Source organism: Lontra canadensis, unplaced genomic scaffold, assembly GCF_010015895.1.
Source record: "Lontra canadensis isolate GAN:19392208 unplaced genomic scaffold, GSC_riverotter_1.0 scaffold3, whole genome shotgun sequence".
Classification (NCBI taxonomy): Eukaryota; Metazoa; Chordata; class Mammalia; order Carnivora; family Mustelidae; genus Lontra; species Lontra canadensis.
The window spans coordinates 7,301,878-7,319,304 of NW_022630997.1; the positions used below are offsets into that span (position 1 = coordinate 7,301,878).

Genomic DNA, 17,427 nt, shown 5'->3' on the forward strand with positions numbered 1-17,427 from the left:
AAAGTTATAAAAGATAAATTTTACCTATAATAGCTTACTCCTGCTACCAAGACACAGATTTATCCCTTTTCTCTTTGTTGTTGGAAACAAAGTTATTCACACACACACACACACACACACACACACACACACAGGAGAGAGAGAATATCAGAACATTATTTAGTTTAAAATGAAAAAGTTCTAGGGGTGTCTGGCTGGCTCAGTTAGTAGAGCATGTGATTCATGATCTGGGGGTTTGGGAGTACAAGCCCTACATTGGGTATGGAGCTTACTTAAAAAAAAAAAAAAGAAATTAAAAAGGATCTAGCCAAAAAGGAAGTCCAATTAGTTATACCAGAGTTGAAAGTACCTGTTACAGGAATACAGCTTATTAAGGTTAAAAAAAGGGGAGGGCAGCTGTGTGACACATTAATGCCTCTAACTATTCTTGATTTTAATATTATATTTGGTTCCACTAAAGACTTCCCCCCTTGAGGTGAAATGCCTTCTATGTGTATCTTTTACATAGATGGCCATAGGTACCCCGCTTGTTGAAGGATATTATTTTGTGAATACCTAGGCTTTAACGTTCACTAAAATAGGAACCTTCCTCGCTCAATAAATATGGGACTTGTCTCAGCTCATGAAGTCAGATATTAGAAAAAGAGGAGCCTCAGCCTGAGCTGACCTCCTGCACCCCCTTCCCAATTCCCCTAGACAAGGAGGGCTTTACTTCCTTGTTCTTTTAGTAGGGGTCTTGACTTACGGACTTCTTACTCTCTCTTTTCCTTTTCTCACTGGAACAAAGACTCACACGGCATACCCGTGACCACACTGCAACAGTATAAATGAAGTTTATGAATGATGTCCTTCACTTGTTGCCCCTTTCTCTCACACAGTGATGTTTGTAACTCACTAGCTATAGGACTTCCAAAGCTGAGTGATTTGTAATGTAATACTTCTTGAATCTCCAGAGTAATTTCAGCATTAGTTACAAATAAAAGTTGGCTCTCTGCATCTCTTAACCTTGGGAACATGAACCTTTAAGACTCGGAGATCAAATACCAACATTCCCTTAGGACCGCTGTGCACATCTGCATTTCTGGACATAGGACTTTTTTTGTTCCCAATCAAGTATAATCTCACTTCATAACTTCTAACTTTTGGCTCGGTGCTACCTAGATTTCCAGGCAAGCAAAGAAATGAAGCCTGAGGATTTTGTGCTTAGAGGTTTGGAAATCTGGCAAATGCTACATTAAAATGCAAGTATTTGATCTTGAACCTCAACATAGTGAAATGCAGTTAAGATATAAAGAAACTGAAGTCAGGCTTTACATATCCCAAATCTGCACCTGTATTTTGATGTTGCCAGGTATGTGTACTAACAGTTCTGTGTTCAGGGCAAAATGGAATGAAGAGTCCCCCAAATTTTCCTCTGAGATCGTCCGGCCATTTGAAGTCAATCACTAATTCCTGCTTACATCTTTAAGTCAGGCATCTAAGCCTTGCTATTCCTGGCTGATTTTGTTCTTTGTTTAAATGGTCTGATTGTTAGTCTCTGCATCTGGGTCCAAACCAATTTAACATGGAAAGTTAGTTTAAGGATTCTAGTCACTTTTAAGTTAATCTTTAAAGCCAGCTATGAAGATGACTTGAGTTATTAATGTACAATAGTGAAAAATGCCCTTCTGACTCACCAAACTCAAGGGTTTATATGGTTTCCTTAACACCGACCTTTAGGATCCAGTCAATGAAGTAGAATTTATTTTCAAATAATTTAATTTAGTATCCATTAGCACTCTTTGGGACCTGAAAGTCACAAAATTTAATATAATATATTATAATATAATATATATGTATAATATAATATATATGTATAATATATATTATAATATATTATAATATATATTATACATATATATTATAATTTAATATAATATAATAAATATATAATATAATTTAATATAATATATTATAATATAAGTTGATTCTTATATTCAGATATTGTGAGCACAGGTTACACGTAAAAAAATTTCCATGAAAATTTAGCCAGGCACACATTTTATAGTCCTGAATGTCATTAAGTTGGTGGTATAGACTAACTGCTCTCAAACAATAGCCATAGCTTTTATTTCCTGATATATTTACCCACTTTATAATGTTAAAAATAAAAAAAAAAATAAAAAAAAAACCACCCAAATAATCAGAGAACAGCATAGCCGGGAAGGATTAGGGGAGGAATTTACTCCATCCAGAACTGACTTACAATAGCTGTTGTTTGTGTATGGACTCATTTATTGTTGTTGGTTGACAGCCAATATGAGTAATGGTTAAAAGTATGGGTTTTATTTAGAATCAGGCTTGTGTTCAAATTCTAGTTCTGCTGCTTATTAGTTCTTTGACTCCAGGTGAGTTAATTAGGCTTTTTTAGGTCTCAGTTTCCTCCCCTGTCAAATCAATTGTAAAGATCAAGAGAGATGATTCACTATAAAGTACATTGTATACATCTGGCTTATAGTTCTCTCTCAATAAATGGAAGCTATTTTTCATTTGTCAGTATATTTCCTCTTCTGTAAGCTCTTTGATGGGAAGGGCTATTTCTGGTAATTCTTTGTCCATCATACAGAACTTAGCCTTGTAACTTTGTTAGGAAAAACACTGGCTTAGCTGTCAGGAGACCAGCACTGAACATCTAACCTCGCTACTTACTAGCTATGAGATTTCTAGCAGAGTTAGTATGATATATGGGTCTTAGTTTGCCTACCTGTGAAATGGGGAGAATGTTTTACACCCTAGTGTTCTGAGATGGATCTAAAAAATATGGCTAAAACATGTTTTATGAACTGTAGTATGCTGTTCAAATTTAGGTTATTATCACTGTTTTATTGTACTAGAATGGAGAGCTACTATTCTTGAATACTTACTATGTGCTAGACACTGTGTAAGTGACTTACAAGTGTCGTGTCACTTCACCTTTACAACAATTCAATAAGGTCTGTTCCACTATTACTCCCATTTTACAAATGAGGAAACCTAAGCTTGACTCCAACCTGAGCCATCTAGCTCTAAGCTGCAGTCACAGAGCGAGTCCTAGAATTTTAGGAAAACGAGCTAACCTTTTTTGAATCCACCAATGGCAGGTTTTGGTGGTTGGAGTGAAGAGGAGACAGTCACCTCATCTAAGGTGACAGCAGATAACACAAGGAAAAAGAAGAGAGAGGATCCAAACCATCAGACTCATGGCCAGAGTCTTTCTAATTATGTTCAGATTTCAGCAACAAATATCCCATTCGAGTATGTGTATTTTCAACTCTACTGAAATTACCAAGTAAGGCTTAAGAGGGGGAAAAAAATCACTTCAACTTTGCATCTGGCCATGAGTACAACTTTGGAGCTCGGGGGTTTAGGAAAATGCAAGTGGACTGGCCAGCTTGGAAACTAATACTTTGTGACGTGATACACTCATTGCTGAAAAGCCTCAGCTCAGGCGTACGGCAGACACAAACGGCCGTGGAGGTGGTCAGCCTCCATGAGGATTCTCCCCTCCAGACAGACTGAAGAAACCCCAGGGCAGGGGTCATCTAGCAGAAAGAGCTGTTGCTTTACCAGGTACCAGTCTTTGGCTGGCTACCAACCAATGAACTGCTGGAGAATGAGACCCAAGACAATACTCAGCCTGTGTTCAACGATGAGAGCACGAAGGGTGTCAAAGCATGTGTTTAAGCATATGCGAACAAAGAACATAAAGATGTGTGAGACGGGTGTTAAAACATCAGTTCAAACATGTGTTTAACCATGTGTGAGCAAAAGGGTGTTAAGCCATGTGGTAAAGCAAGTGTTAGAACATATTCTATTACAAATGTTTCTCATTTGGGAGCTTAAATTATTTTCTGCCTAATCCAGTGTTGCTAAGCAATAGTTCTGTGTTGTCCTAACTTAACACAATAAGTTATTAAACTAAAAAAAAAAAAAATGAAGTTAGAATTCTTTTTTTCCTGTTTTGGTTTCATCACGAAGAATTTACATCTATAGTTTTCAATAAACCCGGTGGAGGTGGTCTGCTAGTGTAAGCAAAAACTGGGGTAATGCTTCATATGCAGGAAGGCAAGAGCCAGGGACTGGGGTAAACCACGGTCCTCGTGGTGAGACAAATATACAGTGTTTGGAGGAGAGAGTGGCGTATCATTCTAATCTTCAAGTTTGATATGCTACGTGGTTCACCGACGTGGGGGGGGACTGTCTCATCTAGGGAAACTTGCCACAGCTAGATTGTGCTTTTGGTTTTCATTTCTGAGTATATAAAATGCTGCTCTAGAGAAAAGGGATTCTGACAATTCTTATCGGCAGAAAAACATGATCAGGACTGACTTTTAAGGTTCCTCTGACATTATTTGCTAAATATATTAGTTTATGACTCTACAATGCAATGGGAAGCTTCCATTCCAAAGCAAATGAATCCTCTTATTTTAAAGTATGAATACATAATCCTGAATGTTTCTGTAAAAGGAATGAAAGTAGACAAAAGTCTATGAATGCTTTCCATAGGGTAACAAAAAAGAGCTTACAACAAATGTACATATACTAACAGATTAATAAGCTCTCTTATTTCTTATTATGAAACATAGCTACAAACAAAATAAACCAGTAAACCTGTTTAAGCCCACTCATTTCTCAGTTGGAGCAGATATATCATCAAATATTCTAATTTTTTTTTTTTAAAGTTTGAGGAGGATTGACATTTTTAATAATGCTGGGTTTCTTGTTTTGTTTTGACAGACAGAGATCACAAGTAGGCAGAGAGGCAGGCAGGGGCGGGGTTGGGGGGGGCGCAGGCAGCAGAGAGCAGGCTCCCTGCTGAGCAGAGAGCCCAATGTGGGGCTCAATCCCAGGACCCTGAGATCATGACCTGAGCTGAAGGCAGAGGCTTAACCCACTGAGCCACCCAGGTGCCCCAAATATTCTTTTTAAACATACCCCAAACTGAAGAAAAGCAAAAAGATGTGTGGGTGCTTAAATCCCACCTTCTATGCAGTAAATGAATACGGCTCTTTCTGCTTCACTGGAATGATTTGTGTATAAATGCCATTTGATTACACCTAGGAAAATACTTTTGATCATTCTGGATAAAGAAAGATTGATATAACCATTAAAATCAAAATATTGCCTTCCCAATCACCTTTTGCCTCAAGATCGCGGAATGTTTTGTTGAAACAGAAATTGGCAAGAGAGAAACAAACAATTAAAGCCAGTGTCTTCTGTCAGCCACCCTTGCAGCAGAGGTCAGAGGCTTTTTGAATACTTCTCTCTGCCTGTCCCTTTGTGTCACTTAATGATTTGTTCAGGCAGTTCCGTCCACACTCGAGAAAATACAATCCCTCAGCAGGGAAACACATAGTCTCTGGGTGTTGTGACCTGACTCTTCGCGTCAACAAGTCGCAGACTGTATACTGACAAAGTGGTGATTATTATTTCTTCTTCTCGGAGACACAGCCCAAATGAAGAAAACTAAGCAAACAGGATCGCACCAGGGAAACACCCAAAGAAGGTTGTGCTGAGGCTTCCTTAATTTACGGTTAGTCATTTTATGGTGAACCAAAAGAAATGCACTGATGAGCAAATTCATTTTAGCAATCCCGCGTTTCTTCATTAGTAAGGCATTTCACTTTCAACAGTGCCAAATGAATACAGAATGCAGACCCTGTGTTTTCGGTCAAGACTAAATCCGGGGCGCCTGGGTGGCTCAGTGGGTTAAAGCCTCTGCCTTCGGCTCAGGTCATGATCTCAGGGTCCTGGGATCGAGCCCCACATTGGGCTCTCTGCTCAGCGGGAAGCCTGCTTCCCCCTCTCTCTCTGCCTGCCTCTCTGCCTACTTGGGATCTCTGTCAAATAAATAAATAAAATCTTAAAAAAAAAAAAAAAGACTAAATCCATCCTGATACCAGAAGCTGCTATATTGAGGTTAGTCTCCAAACACACCTAAGTCAGTCTCAGGGATAATGTCTGTGTTGCAAACCTAGTAAAACATCTGTAACTCTCACGAGCTGAAAGGAAGAACTATAAAGCGGTAGGCTCTGGGCTCCTCACAACCAGCTGTGATTGTGAGTCAGGTGCAGTTAATTGAAGGCTCCCCGTGTGCAAATAAGCCTGCAAACGCACCCCACTTTGTAGAAAACGGAGCAAGACGAATGGCCCAGATAGAGATAAAGCCTCGAGAGAATACTTCTGAATTTCTCTAGAGGTGCCCATTTGAATATGTATAGTCATTTTCCTTAATTACATTTTCCTCTAGATATGGACGACCCCACAAACACACACACTGGGGCAAGTAGGGGCAAGAGGTTCTTTCTGTGAAAACTCCCTGGAGTGCTCCACACCATGTTAGGTAGACTGATGTGAAGTCTTGCGTAACAATTTGTCCTTGTAATCAAACTTTTCAGAAGGCAGCAAAAATGACTAGGAAAGTAATTTTAGCCTCTTCTGCTTTCTATTTGAAGTGACCATCATTAACCTCAGAGGACGGGTCACGTGCAGAGGGGCAGGGCTCTCGAAGGCGTATGTTTACAACCGCAGGCATCCTGCTCTTGGGCTGTTGGGTGAAGGAAAGTGCTGGCCCAAGGCATCCTCAGGGTCCTTTCCCCCAGCCTCAAGCTCTGTGCCTTTCCTGGAATAAGCCTGCCAGAGTTTCCAAACAGTGTAGGGAGGAACTCTGTATCATAAACTGGAACCATATTTGCAAGTGTGTGTTTAAAGCTAGAGAACTTTCACAATGTCCCAAATCGAGACTGGGCAATTGCCTCTTGAGGTTGGCACCACTTCCCTTTTTATGAACAAAACAACCTCAGCAATTATGGGAAAAAAGAAAAACCCATGCAAATAAACCAACAAGTCTGTTTATCTTTTTCACCTTAAACATTAAAAAATAGAATTTTTTTTTAAAGGCTGAGGAAAATTAGAGGCCTTTTATATCTCAATACTTATGCCCTTTTTGTCTACTTAATAGGTTTCTTACTAACGCTTGAAGCATCAACCCCAAACTTGAAATCTTGAACTTTTAAAATATTTTATGTAATTTAATGCAAATGCTTAAAATGACAGTAGTAAGTACCAAGCAGAAAAGTTCAAGGTAGGTACCATTTAAGATAAATATTTTCTAAATTCCAAGTTTTCATTTTTGGAAACTAACAGAAAGAGCTCAAAGAAATTTCATGTAGTACATTTCCTATGTAATTTAAAGATAACACGAGTGGAAGGTGAATTTCGAACTTTTAGTCAACTGATTTACTTTGCAATATTTGCTTTCTGAGACCAACTCAGATTGAATAAGATTATTTTTTTAAAAATGGAATTGGGGGCGCCTGAGTGGCTCAGTGGGTTTAAGCCTCTGCCTTTGGCTCTGGTCATGATCTCAGGGTCCTGGGATCGAGCCCCGCATCGGCCTCTCTGCTCATCGGGGAGCCTGCTTCCTCCTCTGTCTCTCTCTGCCTGTCTCTCTGCCTGCTTGTGATCTCTGTCAAATAAATAAATAAAATCTTAAAAAAAAAATTTAAAAAAAATTGAATCATCAAACTTTCTTTAAAGGAGGTTAGAAGTAAAAATGTACCCCCCCAAAAGAAACTAACTCTGCCATTCACAAGCATGCCTTCAGATGTTTAGAGAGTTTTCTCCTAAATGTGTTTTCTTCCAGATTGTTAATAAAATGCAGGGCGTTAAAAGTTGGCAAGGTTTATATAAACCAAAATCATAACTCACTCGGTTCTTTTGTTTGACAATTCCTTTGTCCATTCATTCATTCATTCATTCACCCACTCTTTCATTTGTTCAAACATTTCCTGGGTGTCCATTCTGTCCCAGGAGCTGGCAAGACACAGGGGAGGTGAAGTAAAGCAGGTTTCAGTCTGCCCTTGAGCAGCAAAAAGGCTGTGGGTGCCACAGAAAAGAGCAGGCAAGTAGGACGCGGAGCTGTGTGGTGGGGATGCGAGTGGGACAGGAGAGCTGACCTTGAAACAGATAAGCTCTTTTCAGTTTGTGATCAGGAATGCCTCGTTGCTCTGCGGGACAGGGACCAAAGAGCACAGGTGGTCCCAGCAAGCTCTGCAGGTACACACCTCCGGGCCAGAGAACCTCCTGGGTCTCCAGGGGTGGCACTTGGGAAACAGTAACCACAGGACTTGGAATTCACTTTTTGTACTTCCTCTGGGAGGCTGAGATGGTAATGTCATCATTGTTTTTTTCAATCATCATTTGCTACTAGGAAACTCCCTCTTAACATTCTTTACATTTTCCACCTTGAGCCTTGTGTCAGTTGATTTTATTTATTTATTCATTTATTTTTAAAGATTTTATTTATTTATTTGACAGACAGCGATCACAAGTAGGCAGAGAGGCAGGCAGAGAGAAAGAGGAGGAAGCAGGCTCCCCGCGGAGCAGAGAGCCTGACGTGGGGCTCCATCCCAGGACCCTGGGATCATGACCTGAGCTGAAGGCAGAGGCTTTAACCCACTGAGCCACCCAGGTGCTCCAAAAAGTCGCCTATGACTTTAAATCACTTGACATTAAAGCGGCCCACAGTTTTAAGTTCTCCTTAACTTTAGAGGAATTAAATGAGTGACACTTCTGTTTAGGAGACAGGAAGACATACATCCCTTCACTTCTATATGTTTTGCTACTTCCTTCTGTTTCGAGTCCACGTTTGATGCTTAAGTTACCAGAGGCTGGGAATCAAAGTGAGAGAAAACAGGAAATAGTTCTATTTGCTAATGGTATTTTGCTTGCGACAGTGAGAGAAACATTTATTCATCAAACATTTATTGAGTGCATATTATGCACCAGGAACCAGGCTTCCTGACATGGTACGAGAGAGAGATGAAAGCCAGTGTTCTCTCCGGGGACTTGGGGTCTCGTGGAGGAGATGGGTAGGGACCTGATGAGACCAGCACAGCAAGGGTTCCCACAGTGTTATGTGTAGCCCGCTGGAGACTCAAGAGCTCATTTTAGGCAGGACAGAGATGATTATTTTTTATTTTAAATATTCATAACCACTCAACATTTTATTTAAGACATTAAGTTCTACACTTAATATGTAAAAAACCCCACAACAAACTAGCCATTCGAACCATGATTATAAGGATAATTCTCCATGTAATAAAGCTTAAGAAAGTATTTCAGATTAAGCAAGAGTGTGCCAACTTGAAGAAAAACAGCGGTAGAAGTGTTAGGTAGGTAGAGCCGAGGCTAAAACTATGCGGGTATGTCTCAAATCACTGAAGTTTGGGAAGTAATGCAGATTGATATGGGTAAATCAAAAAGGATGCCATTTTGCAAGGGTTAGAATCCTCATTTTATGCTCCCTGGCCTGAGATGAGATGCCATGAAAGAGACATATGCTTCTAGGACAGCATGGAGAAAGGAAAAGCACTAGTATGGCTTGGGGGATGCAGAGGGATTTCTAGAAAGAGGAGACTCAGGATGGGAAGAGGTTAAGTTGCAATCAGTATTAAGGCCCTTCCCACACAGAAAGCTTGAATCTTAGGTTTGGATGGAACCTGAGAGATCATCTGTTATACTGTCTGTAATTAACAATGAGATACTTCTGTCTAGATAGTGGGACAGAAATGTGTGTGTTAGTTAGTTTTAATCCATACCCTCGGGTAGTCAGTCTATGATTGAAGTGGCCTAATGGGAATACACACTTCAGGGGTGTTTAGCTCACATTAAAAAGACTAATGAAAAGCCATATTCCACAGACAGCTACTACAAGGGTGGCAGCTATCTTTATCTTATTAATTAGCTACTCTTAATTAGCATAACTAATAATTATGAATGAGGGCATTAGAAATGGCATTGAAGCTGTGTGGACTGCCCAGAAATGTTGTCCTTGGCACTTCCACCGCCTGCATGGAAAGGGCATCAGGATCTAGTGACCCTAGAATGGTGTCTTTGACTCGGGATTCTGACTGAGTCACTTAGAGGAATCTCTCACCTGACTCTGACTAGAAGGTGAGCCAAGTCGTATTGTTGGAATATTCTCACATCTGCCTCTAGTGATCCTTTCAGGCAAATTGCTGTCAATGCAGTCTGCCATCAGGTCAGAGGACGGGGACTTCATTGGTCCCATAGGACAGGATGGATGGCTGCTCCTGTGCCTGCTTGCCAACACATGCTTCTAGGCATGGCAGAATTCAGTCCAAGATCTGCTTTCATTTTGACATATTACTTGGGAAGCAGGTACAAGCCTTCAACTACCTCCAACTCATCCGTCTCTGTCTACCACTGTCTACCATGAAAGACCAAATTGCTAGAGTCAGATCTAAGCTGAACTTGCTCTCAGAGAGGCTAAGGGATTTGTTCAAGGTCACAGAGCTAGTTATTGTTAGAGCTAAGTTTAGAATGTAGGGCTCCCTATTACCATCTTCCTGGTCAACCAATGGTTGTTGACCAGGCTTGCCCATCCCCAAATCTGCAGAACTTTTAAGCCTTGCACATACTCATGTTCAGCCCAGGAGAACATTCTTCTGTAGCGGATCTGGAAACAGGGGCACAAGAATCCATGTTTTCTAAAAATGTGTGCAAGTTCCTCTTTGATGCACACACCCAAACACACAAGTGAGAATCACTGGGCTACCCCATGATACTAATAAGTGCATACTAAAATATGAACAATTTCTGTGGACCTGGCCCTGCCCAGTGCTTGGCACGCTCTATATTATTTCATTAATTAATTTGTTTATTTATTATTTTTAAGGAATCTCTATACCCAACATGGGGCTCGAACTCACAACCCTGAGATCAAGAGTGGGGTACTCTACCAACTGAGCCAGGCAGGTGCCCCTACATTATTTTATCTTTATAACAAATCACTGAGTAAGATACCCTTACTATTTTACAGATGCAAAAATGTATGCTGAGCAAAGTTAAGTAAACTGTCCAAAGTGACAGCTTATAAGTGGCAAGGCAGAGATCCTAACTCAGATTTGCCTTTCTCTGCCCACCTGCTCTTAACCAGGATGTCCTGCCACACACCACGGGACATAATATTGCTGGGAAGAATTTCTAAGGCAGGGGTCACAGACCCATAGGTGAGAGGAGGATGACATACATGAGCAAAATGGGCCATACAGAAACTGGGGTGAGCTGGGGACCACATGCCCATCTAAAGGGCTCTGAGTTTTAATGACTGACGGCTATTTTGAATGTTTTAAGAGTAACTATGCAGAGCAACTGGAACTCTCACACATTGATATATGAATGCAAAAATGGGTCAGCCACTCGGAAAGGGTCTTATACAATGAAACATGTACTTACCATATGACCCAGAAATCCTACCCCTAGACATTTATCCAAAAGAAATAAAAACCTACGTCCACAGAAAAATGTGTACGCAAATGTTCACAGCGCCTTTATTTATATTAGTTCCAAATTGGAAGCAACTTGTACCTCCATAAACCGGGGACTGGGTAGATAAATTGTACTAAATCTCTACTAGGGCATGTTCCTCAGCAACTAAAAGGAATGAAACAGTAATCCACACAAGGACACAAATGAATTTCAAAAGCTCTATGCTGGTGGAAGTAGTTTATACGCAAAAGACAAAATATTGTATAATTCCATTCACGTGAATTTCTGGAGTAGGCAATACTCTACCTGAGGAAGCAGGTCAGTGGCTGCCTGTGACAGGTAGGAGGGAAGGGAGCTGAGAGCAAAGGGCCCGGAGGAAACTTTCTAGAGCAGGAGCACTGTTCTGATGTGTTGTGCAGGTTACACAGTGCACGCAAACTCATCAAACTCTAAATGTGTGAAACCCACTCTATGTACTAATAACTCAGTTTAAAAAACAAAACAAAAGACCAACCAAACGAACAAACAAAAACCAAAGAAGGAAAAGAAGTTCTGCAGGTCACTTCTGGCCCACAGCTTGCAGTTTTCAACCTTTGGTCTCAGTCGAGAGATTCCGTTTCAGATGCCCCCCGAGGAAATACAAAAGATGACGAGAAGTCATCCATCATCCTCCCCAAGGCTGGGCTCAGGAAAAATGGTGACGTTTGGTGTTCATCCCCCTTCCTCCATTTCTCCTCTTTCATCAGGTGCAAAATGCTTCCATGCTGCCCCCTGGCTGCCGGGCACCTCCTACTGTGTCACCCCACTCTTGTCTCCTTCTGAGGCAGCTCCAGAACCACCCTTCCCTTCAGCCTTCCGCCCGACCTCCTTGACACAGAGCTGCTCCTCAGTGCTGCTCCGTGTGAGGCTGAAGCAAACTTCCTCTGCTTAACACACCACCAAGGACATGCCATGGATGACACTAAGTCACCATGAAGGTACTGGCATTTGACAAAGATGATGCATGAAACCCTAAGATGAGGGCAGTTATTTCCTCTCAGTCAGTTAGGGAATACTGTGGGAAAAGGGGGTTATTTCTGGAACCCTCCACATTTATCTCCACCACAGAGCGGCCTGCCTACTTTGTTTATACTTATGCTTTGTCGCTAACATCATCAGGAACCTTTAAATGAGTATGAGCTAGCTGCCTGTGTGGAGAGGATAGGAGGGTATGAGGACATTTCAGTATGCATTTCTCAAAACTCACGGTGCTCTTCACTATCAGGCTGGGCAATGATAAGACATAGTAGAGGGAGTCCTTCCGCTTCCTGAAAAACGGATGAGTGCCACCCCTATGCTTTCCTGAACCTCTACGAATGTCCTAATAACGCAATTAAAAAAGACAAGATGGCAACAGTATTAAATGGATCACAGGAGCACAGGCTATCATGCGAAGTTCAAAAGAAAAAGGCAGAATTTAAATTTGTATTAATGCCACATAAAGAAAAATGTTGACCTATGAATAAAGACTAAAAAAGAAAAAGAAAAGATAAAATTATAGGTGTGTTGGGCTATGAGTCATTTTATTTCCCTTTTCTTTTTAAAAATGTGGTTTTCTTTTGCTTTGATAATACTATCTGTGGAATAAATACAAATCAGAAGAAGGAAAAAGAAACCTCCCAGACTGCATCACGGCCAGTACGGTGTGCTGACCTGTCACCCATCAGTTAATGTGTATTGACTGTTCACACTTCCTTCTCCTTATAGATTTGAAGGCCAAGGATTTTGTAGTAGAACCACGCCGGTTACATGCAAGAATCTCATGAACCCTTTAGTCATGCTGATGAGGACAGAAGCTTCTCTTCAGACTAGCTGCTAAGCATCCCCATTTGCAAGTGGAAATAATAAAATCCAGAGAACTTGCTTATTAACAAGGCAGGTGTGTTCCTAAAAAGAACCCTAGTGCCAGAGATGGCTTTTACTAGGAAATTTTTTTTAAAAAAAGATTTTTATTTATTTACTTATTTGAGAGAGAAAGTGAGAGAGAGCACAAGAGGGGGTGGGTCGGAAGGAGAAGCAGACTCCTGACATGGGGCTTGATCCCTGGACCAGGATTCTGGGATCATGACCTGAGCTGAAGGCAGAGGCTTAACCAACTGACCCACCCAGGCGCCTCCTGGAAAATTTTTTTAAAATGACATCTTGGCAAGACACACGGTTAATACCTTTTTCACCAAAGCAAAGCTGGATTAAAAACCTCAAGTCCTATTAAAGCAAAATTTAGCTTTAAAAACAAATAAGCAAGCAAGCAAACAAACAAAAAAAAGGTAGCACCATGCCCAGGCCAATTTCAGTCAATGTTGTCAAGTTTGATTTCAGTCCATCCAGACTCTGATGTGTGACCTCCTAACATCTTCCCAGATCTGGCTCCACTTTTGTCCTATATCGATGTATCCTCAGAGACGAATCTGGTTATGTCACACTATTGCCTAGGCAGATCTGAAGAGACAGCCAAGCCTAATGATTAAGAGAACCAGCTCTACAAGGAGGATTCTTGGGTACTGGCTCTGAATGGTATTTTTGATGGTCAGGGGCTCCTAAGGAAAAAAATCCCACCTTTGGTGGAGTAGGTCCATTCTGTCTACACACATCTGTACTTGTAGTACCTTTCCAAATCCTTAGGAAAGCAATGAAAGCAGGGATGTTTAGGAGGAAATATGACCTTGTGAGGTAAAACTCATCAATGGGTTATATGAAAACTATGAAATAAAAATGGCCTTTTAATAAGGTTCATTCTGCCTGGAGTGTGTAGTAGGTGTTCAGTAAGGAATAATGATGGTGGGAGAAGGTGGATCATAGGTTTTCAGCCCATTATGACTTTGCCAATCTTTTATCTCCCCAGTGGAGGGTAAAGATGGGAAGCAGATGACTGGGCACAACAGCAAATATGTTGTGAAGTGACCCACATTCTACTGTTCAAGGGGGACATCAGAAAATGAAAGGCAAAAATCATATAGTCAAAAATAAAGAGCTGATTTGAATTGTCTGCCACACCTGCCTTACAAGATGCTATCTCCCCGTTCATGCTGTTTCCTTAGCCTGGAATGCCTTTTAACTTTGCCTGGGCAAATGTTACCCTCCTTCTAGGGCCATTACAAACGCCATGTCATCTGTGAAACTCATCCTGATTACTCCAAGCTGACAATCATCTCCAGACTTCTGGAACTGTGCCCTGAGGTTTCTGATTACCAAATGTCTCGAGTTAGTACTTCTGCACTCCTTATCTCTTTCTGACTAGGGCATGAGTTTTCTGAAGGTAAGAATCATACTCCATCCCCACATACCCTGGAAAGCTCCTTTCATGTATTTGTGGAGTCTATTACCACTTTCCTAATAAATGGTTCCCAGCATAGGAGCCTTAAGAGGGGAAATCAGTTCCTGTAGGTAAGTCACCATTATTGTTGGAGATTAGACTTCTCCCTAGGAGGAACAGAAAAGGGAAATGGGGGACAGGGAAATGTGTGAGGACGCCTGGCCTATGGTAGATGGGCTTGTCTATCATACCAAGCTCAGGCAGTCCTGCCTTGTCTACAAGACGCATCGATAGTCTCCGTCAGTGAATAGAGATGGCACAGTGGACTTTCCCAGGCAGTATTTGGAATGACCCCCTAAATCCTGACTCAGTACATTACCGAAAGGGACACTTAAACCTCAAAGAAGATTCATCTAAAGAAACTGGCACGTGGGATTTCATTTTCCCTAAGGCTTCCATGCCTTGTGTCAGTAAATCATCAATAATTAAATAGCGACAGTTAAAATAAGACCACCCAGGCATACAGGCCCAAGGGTTGAGCTAAAGACATGGTTTGTATGGGCCCCTCATCTAGGGCAATTTTAAAGATCACTCACAGTCTCCAGTTTAAAATGGTGCCTGGGTGAAGGCTCCTGATGTTGCATCTATCAAAGTACCCATTAAACTGGGGTGAAAAAATACAAAATGATGATAATTTACAACACCAAAACGGACATCATAAATTGCCAGAGTCTGGAAGGATTTTCTACCACTACAAAAAAAATGAATAGGGCTAAAAAATGTAAGCAGTAGTCTACCCTCCACAAAGTCTGCTACTAGATTAAAAAAAGTTGCAATGTCCATCAAAAGCAGGAACTGAGCGGCTGTCTCTCTCATGAGTGTATGTTGCAGTTTACGAGGTAATTGGACTGCCGTATTCATTCCTCTTTCTCCATACTCTGCATCTTGTTTCTTTTCTACAGCCAGTAAGAAACTAGAGTTCCTGGGAAAACAATAAAGCAACACTGAAGAGCAATGGGAAGGCTGTGGTGTAAGGCACTGGATGCCGGGAAGTGTGGTCTTCCCAAGTAAAGTGTGCCTGCGTGGGGTGGTGGAGGAGAGGACAGTTGTACATCCAAGGGCTGGACATTTCTCATGCTAGAGTCACGGAGTGGGGGAAGAAAGAATTCCCATTTCATTCCCATAAAGGCAGTTTGGAAGACGAAGGACAACCACTAGACAGGGCTAAGCACAGAAAGCTGCCATCCATTTGCAGATCCAAGAAGAGATTTTCAAGAGTAACCAACCCAAATAAAAACTCAAAACAACAAGAGGACAGAGGAAGAAAGATCCTACTGAACAAGGGAAAGGAAATGCCATCTTAAGAGTCAGTGCAAGAACCCGATTCTTCAGAGATTTCCACATCATGTACTTAGCCTGAAAAAGTTCCTTAAAGATATGTCCCAGCTGACCACAAAATTAGATTAAGATGAGGGACTCAAGAATGGCCAAGTCACAAATGAGAGAAATACTTATTCTCCCCAAGGATACCACCCGAAGAGATTCATATGACCTATGAACGCAGACACACAGCATCAGGGTATAGCAAGAGCTGGAAAAATCCTATGTGTTAAACTTTACAGTTGCTACGTTTCACCACTGTGATTATGGATGGCTTTCTCCCTGTTCCTTGATAAATTTCTTTCTTTCTTTTTTTTTTTTTTAAACAAGAGGCTTTAAAAAAAAACTTTTGTTATTAGAAAAGACTTTTTAATGAGGAAGAAACAAAATTATGAGGAAAACGTGAAAACAGAAATACGTGTATGATATAATATTACACGAGAAAAGCAACATGATAATCTACGTGGATCATGAGTGGAAGGAGGGAACACTTGTATCAAAGAGGGTAGTTTGTTTCAAGGTGGAGGGATTAAATATGGTTTTTTCCTTTAAGAATTACCTTTATTACTACTATTTTATGTTTTATAGCAAAAATGTGATTTAAAAAGGGTGCCCTGAATAAAATATGTTAGTCACATCCTCAGAGTGGTGCCATTACAGAAAAGAAACCTTTCTGAGGCGAGCAACTGCTTTAGATCTAGCCACAGTTTCCGAAAGACTACTCAGGTTCACTTTCATGTTCTAACCAATTACTATTCCCACACCTTAGGCTAAGGCCTTGGGGGCAGGGTCTTTTTCTGGCTTACACTCCATCTCCAGCGCTCACAAAATATTTGGTGATGAGCAAATGAATGAAAGAAGGAAAAGAAAGGCTACTCCACTTCACAGGTTCTTTGGTAAAAAGATTGTTTGCAATTCATTCAGTTTTGACACTATCTCCAATGCTGAAAACAACAAGGATGCTTTACTTCAAGAACACTCATCATTCATCATAGATTACATGCTCCACGGAAATCCAGTTGGAGCCAAAACCTGGTGCCATATTTTTAGTTCTCTTTTTCCATTTCAAAAGAAAAAGCTGTAGTTAATTCTAATTTTCCTGCAGGCAGAAGGAAGGGGAACTTTTTATGTATGTGAAAGAATGGCATCCCCCAGCCACCTGAGGACGGTTCCTCCCAAGAACACCTGTTTGCTCCAATTGAAGCCTGTCCAACTTTAGTCCTGGGGATCAGGAGCTTGCTCTTCAAATGTCCTACCATTCTACAATATTTATTCCCCACCTGTCTGATGGCCATGATAGCTTGGGAATGCTCCAGCCAGGGAAAGCTGTTTCTTGGCCCTGACATGGCAGAGCTAACAGCAGCTAATGTTCACCCAGAATCTGGTCTGAATCCAGTTGCCCCAGAGTTTAAAAATGCCTCTTTTTTTTTTTTTTTCCTTCC

At 41.1% G+C, this 17,427-nt stretch overlaps 1 protein-coding gene across 7 annotated transcripts in view; it reads right to left on the reverse strand.

Annotated features, from left to right (window-relative positions):
• The window catches only part of VTI1A (vesicle transport through interaction with t-SNAREs 1A), a 342,439-nt gene that overhangs the window by 108,680 nt on the left and 216,332 nt on the right, over positions 1-17,427 (reverse strand). The window contains exon 9 of one of the 7 annotated variants that reach the window (XM_032880038.1): positions 1,682-1,788. The exons of the other annotated variants lie outside the window; for them this stretch is intronic. Coding sequence (XP_032735929.1) covers positions 1,716-1,788 — 73 coding nt within the window. The 3' untranslated portion in view covers positions 1,682-1,715. Of the gene's footprint in view, positions 1-1,681; positions 1,789-17,427 lie in introns of those variants that run through there. 7 annotated transcript variants of the gene reach the window in all.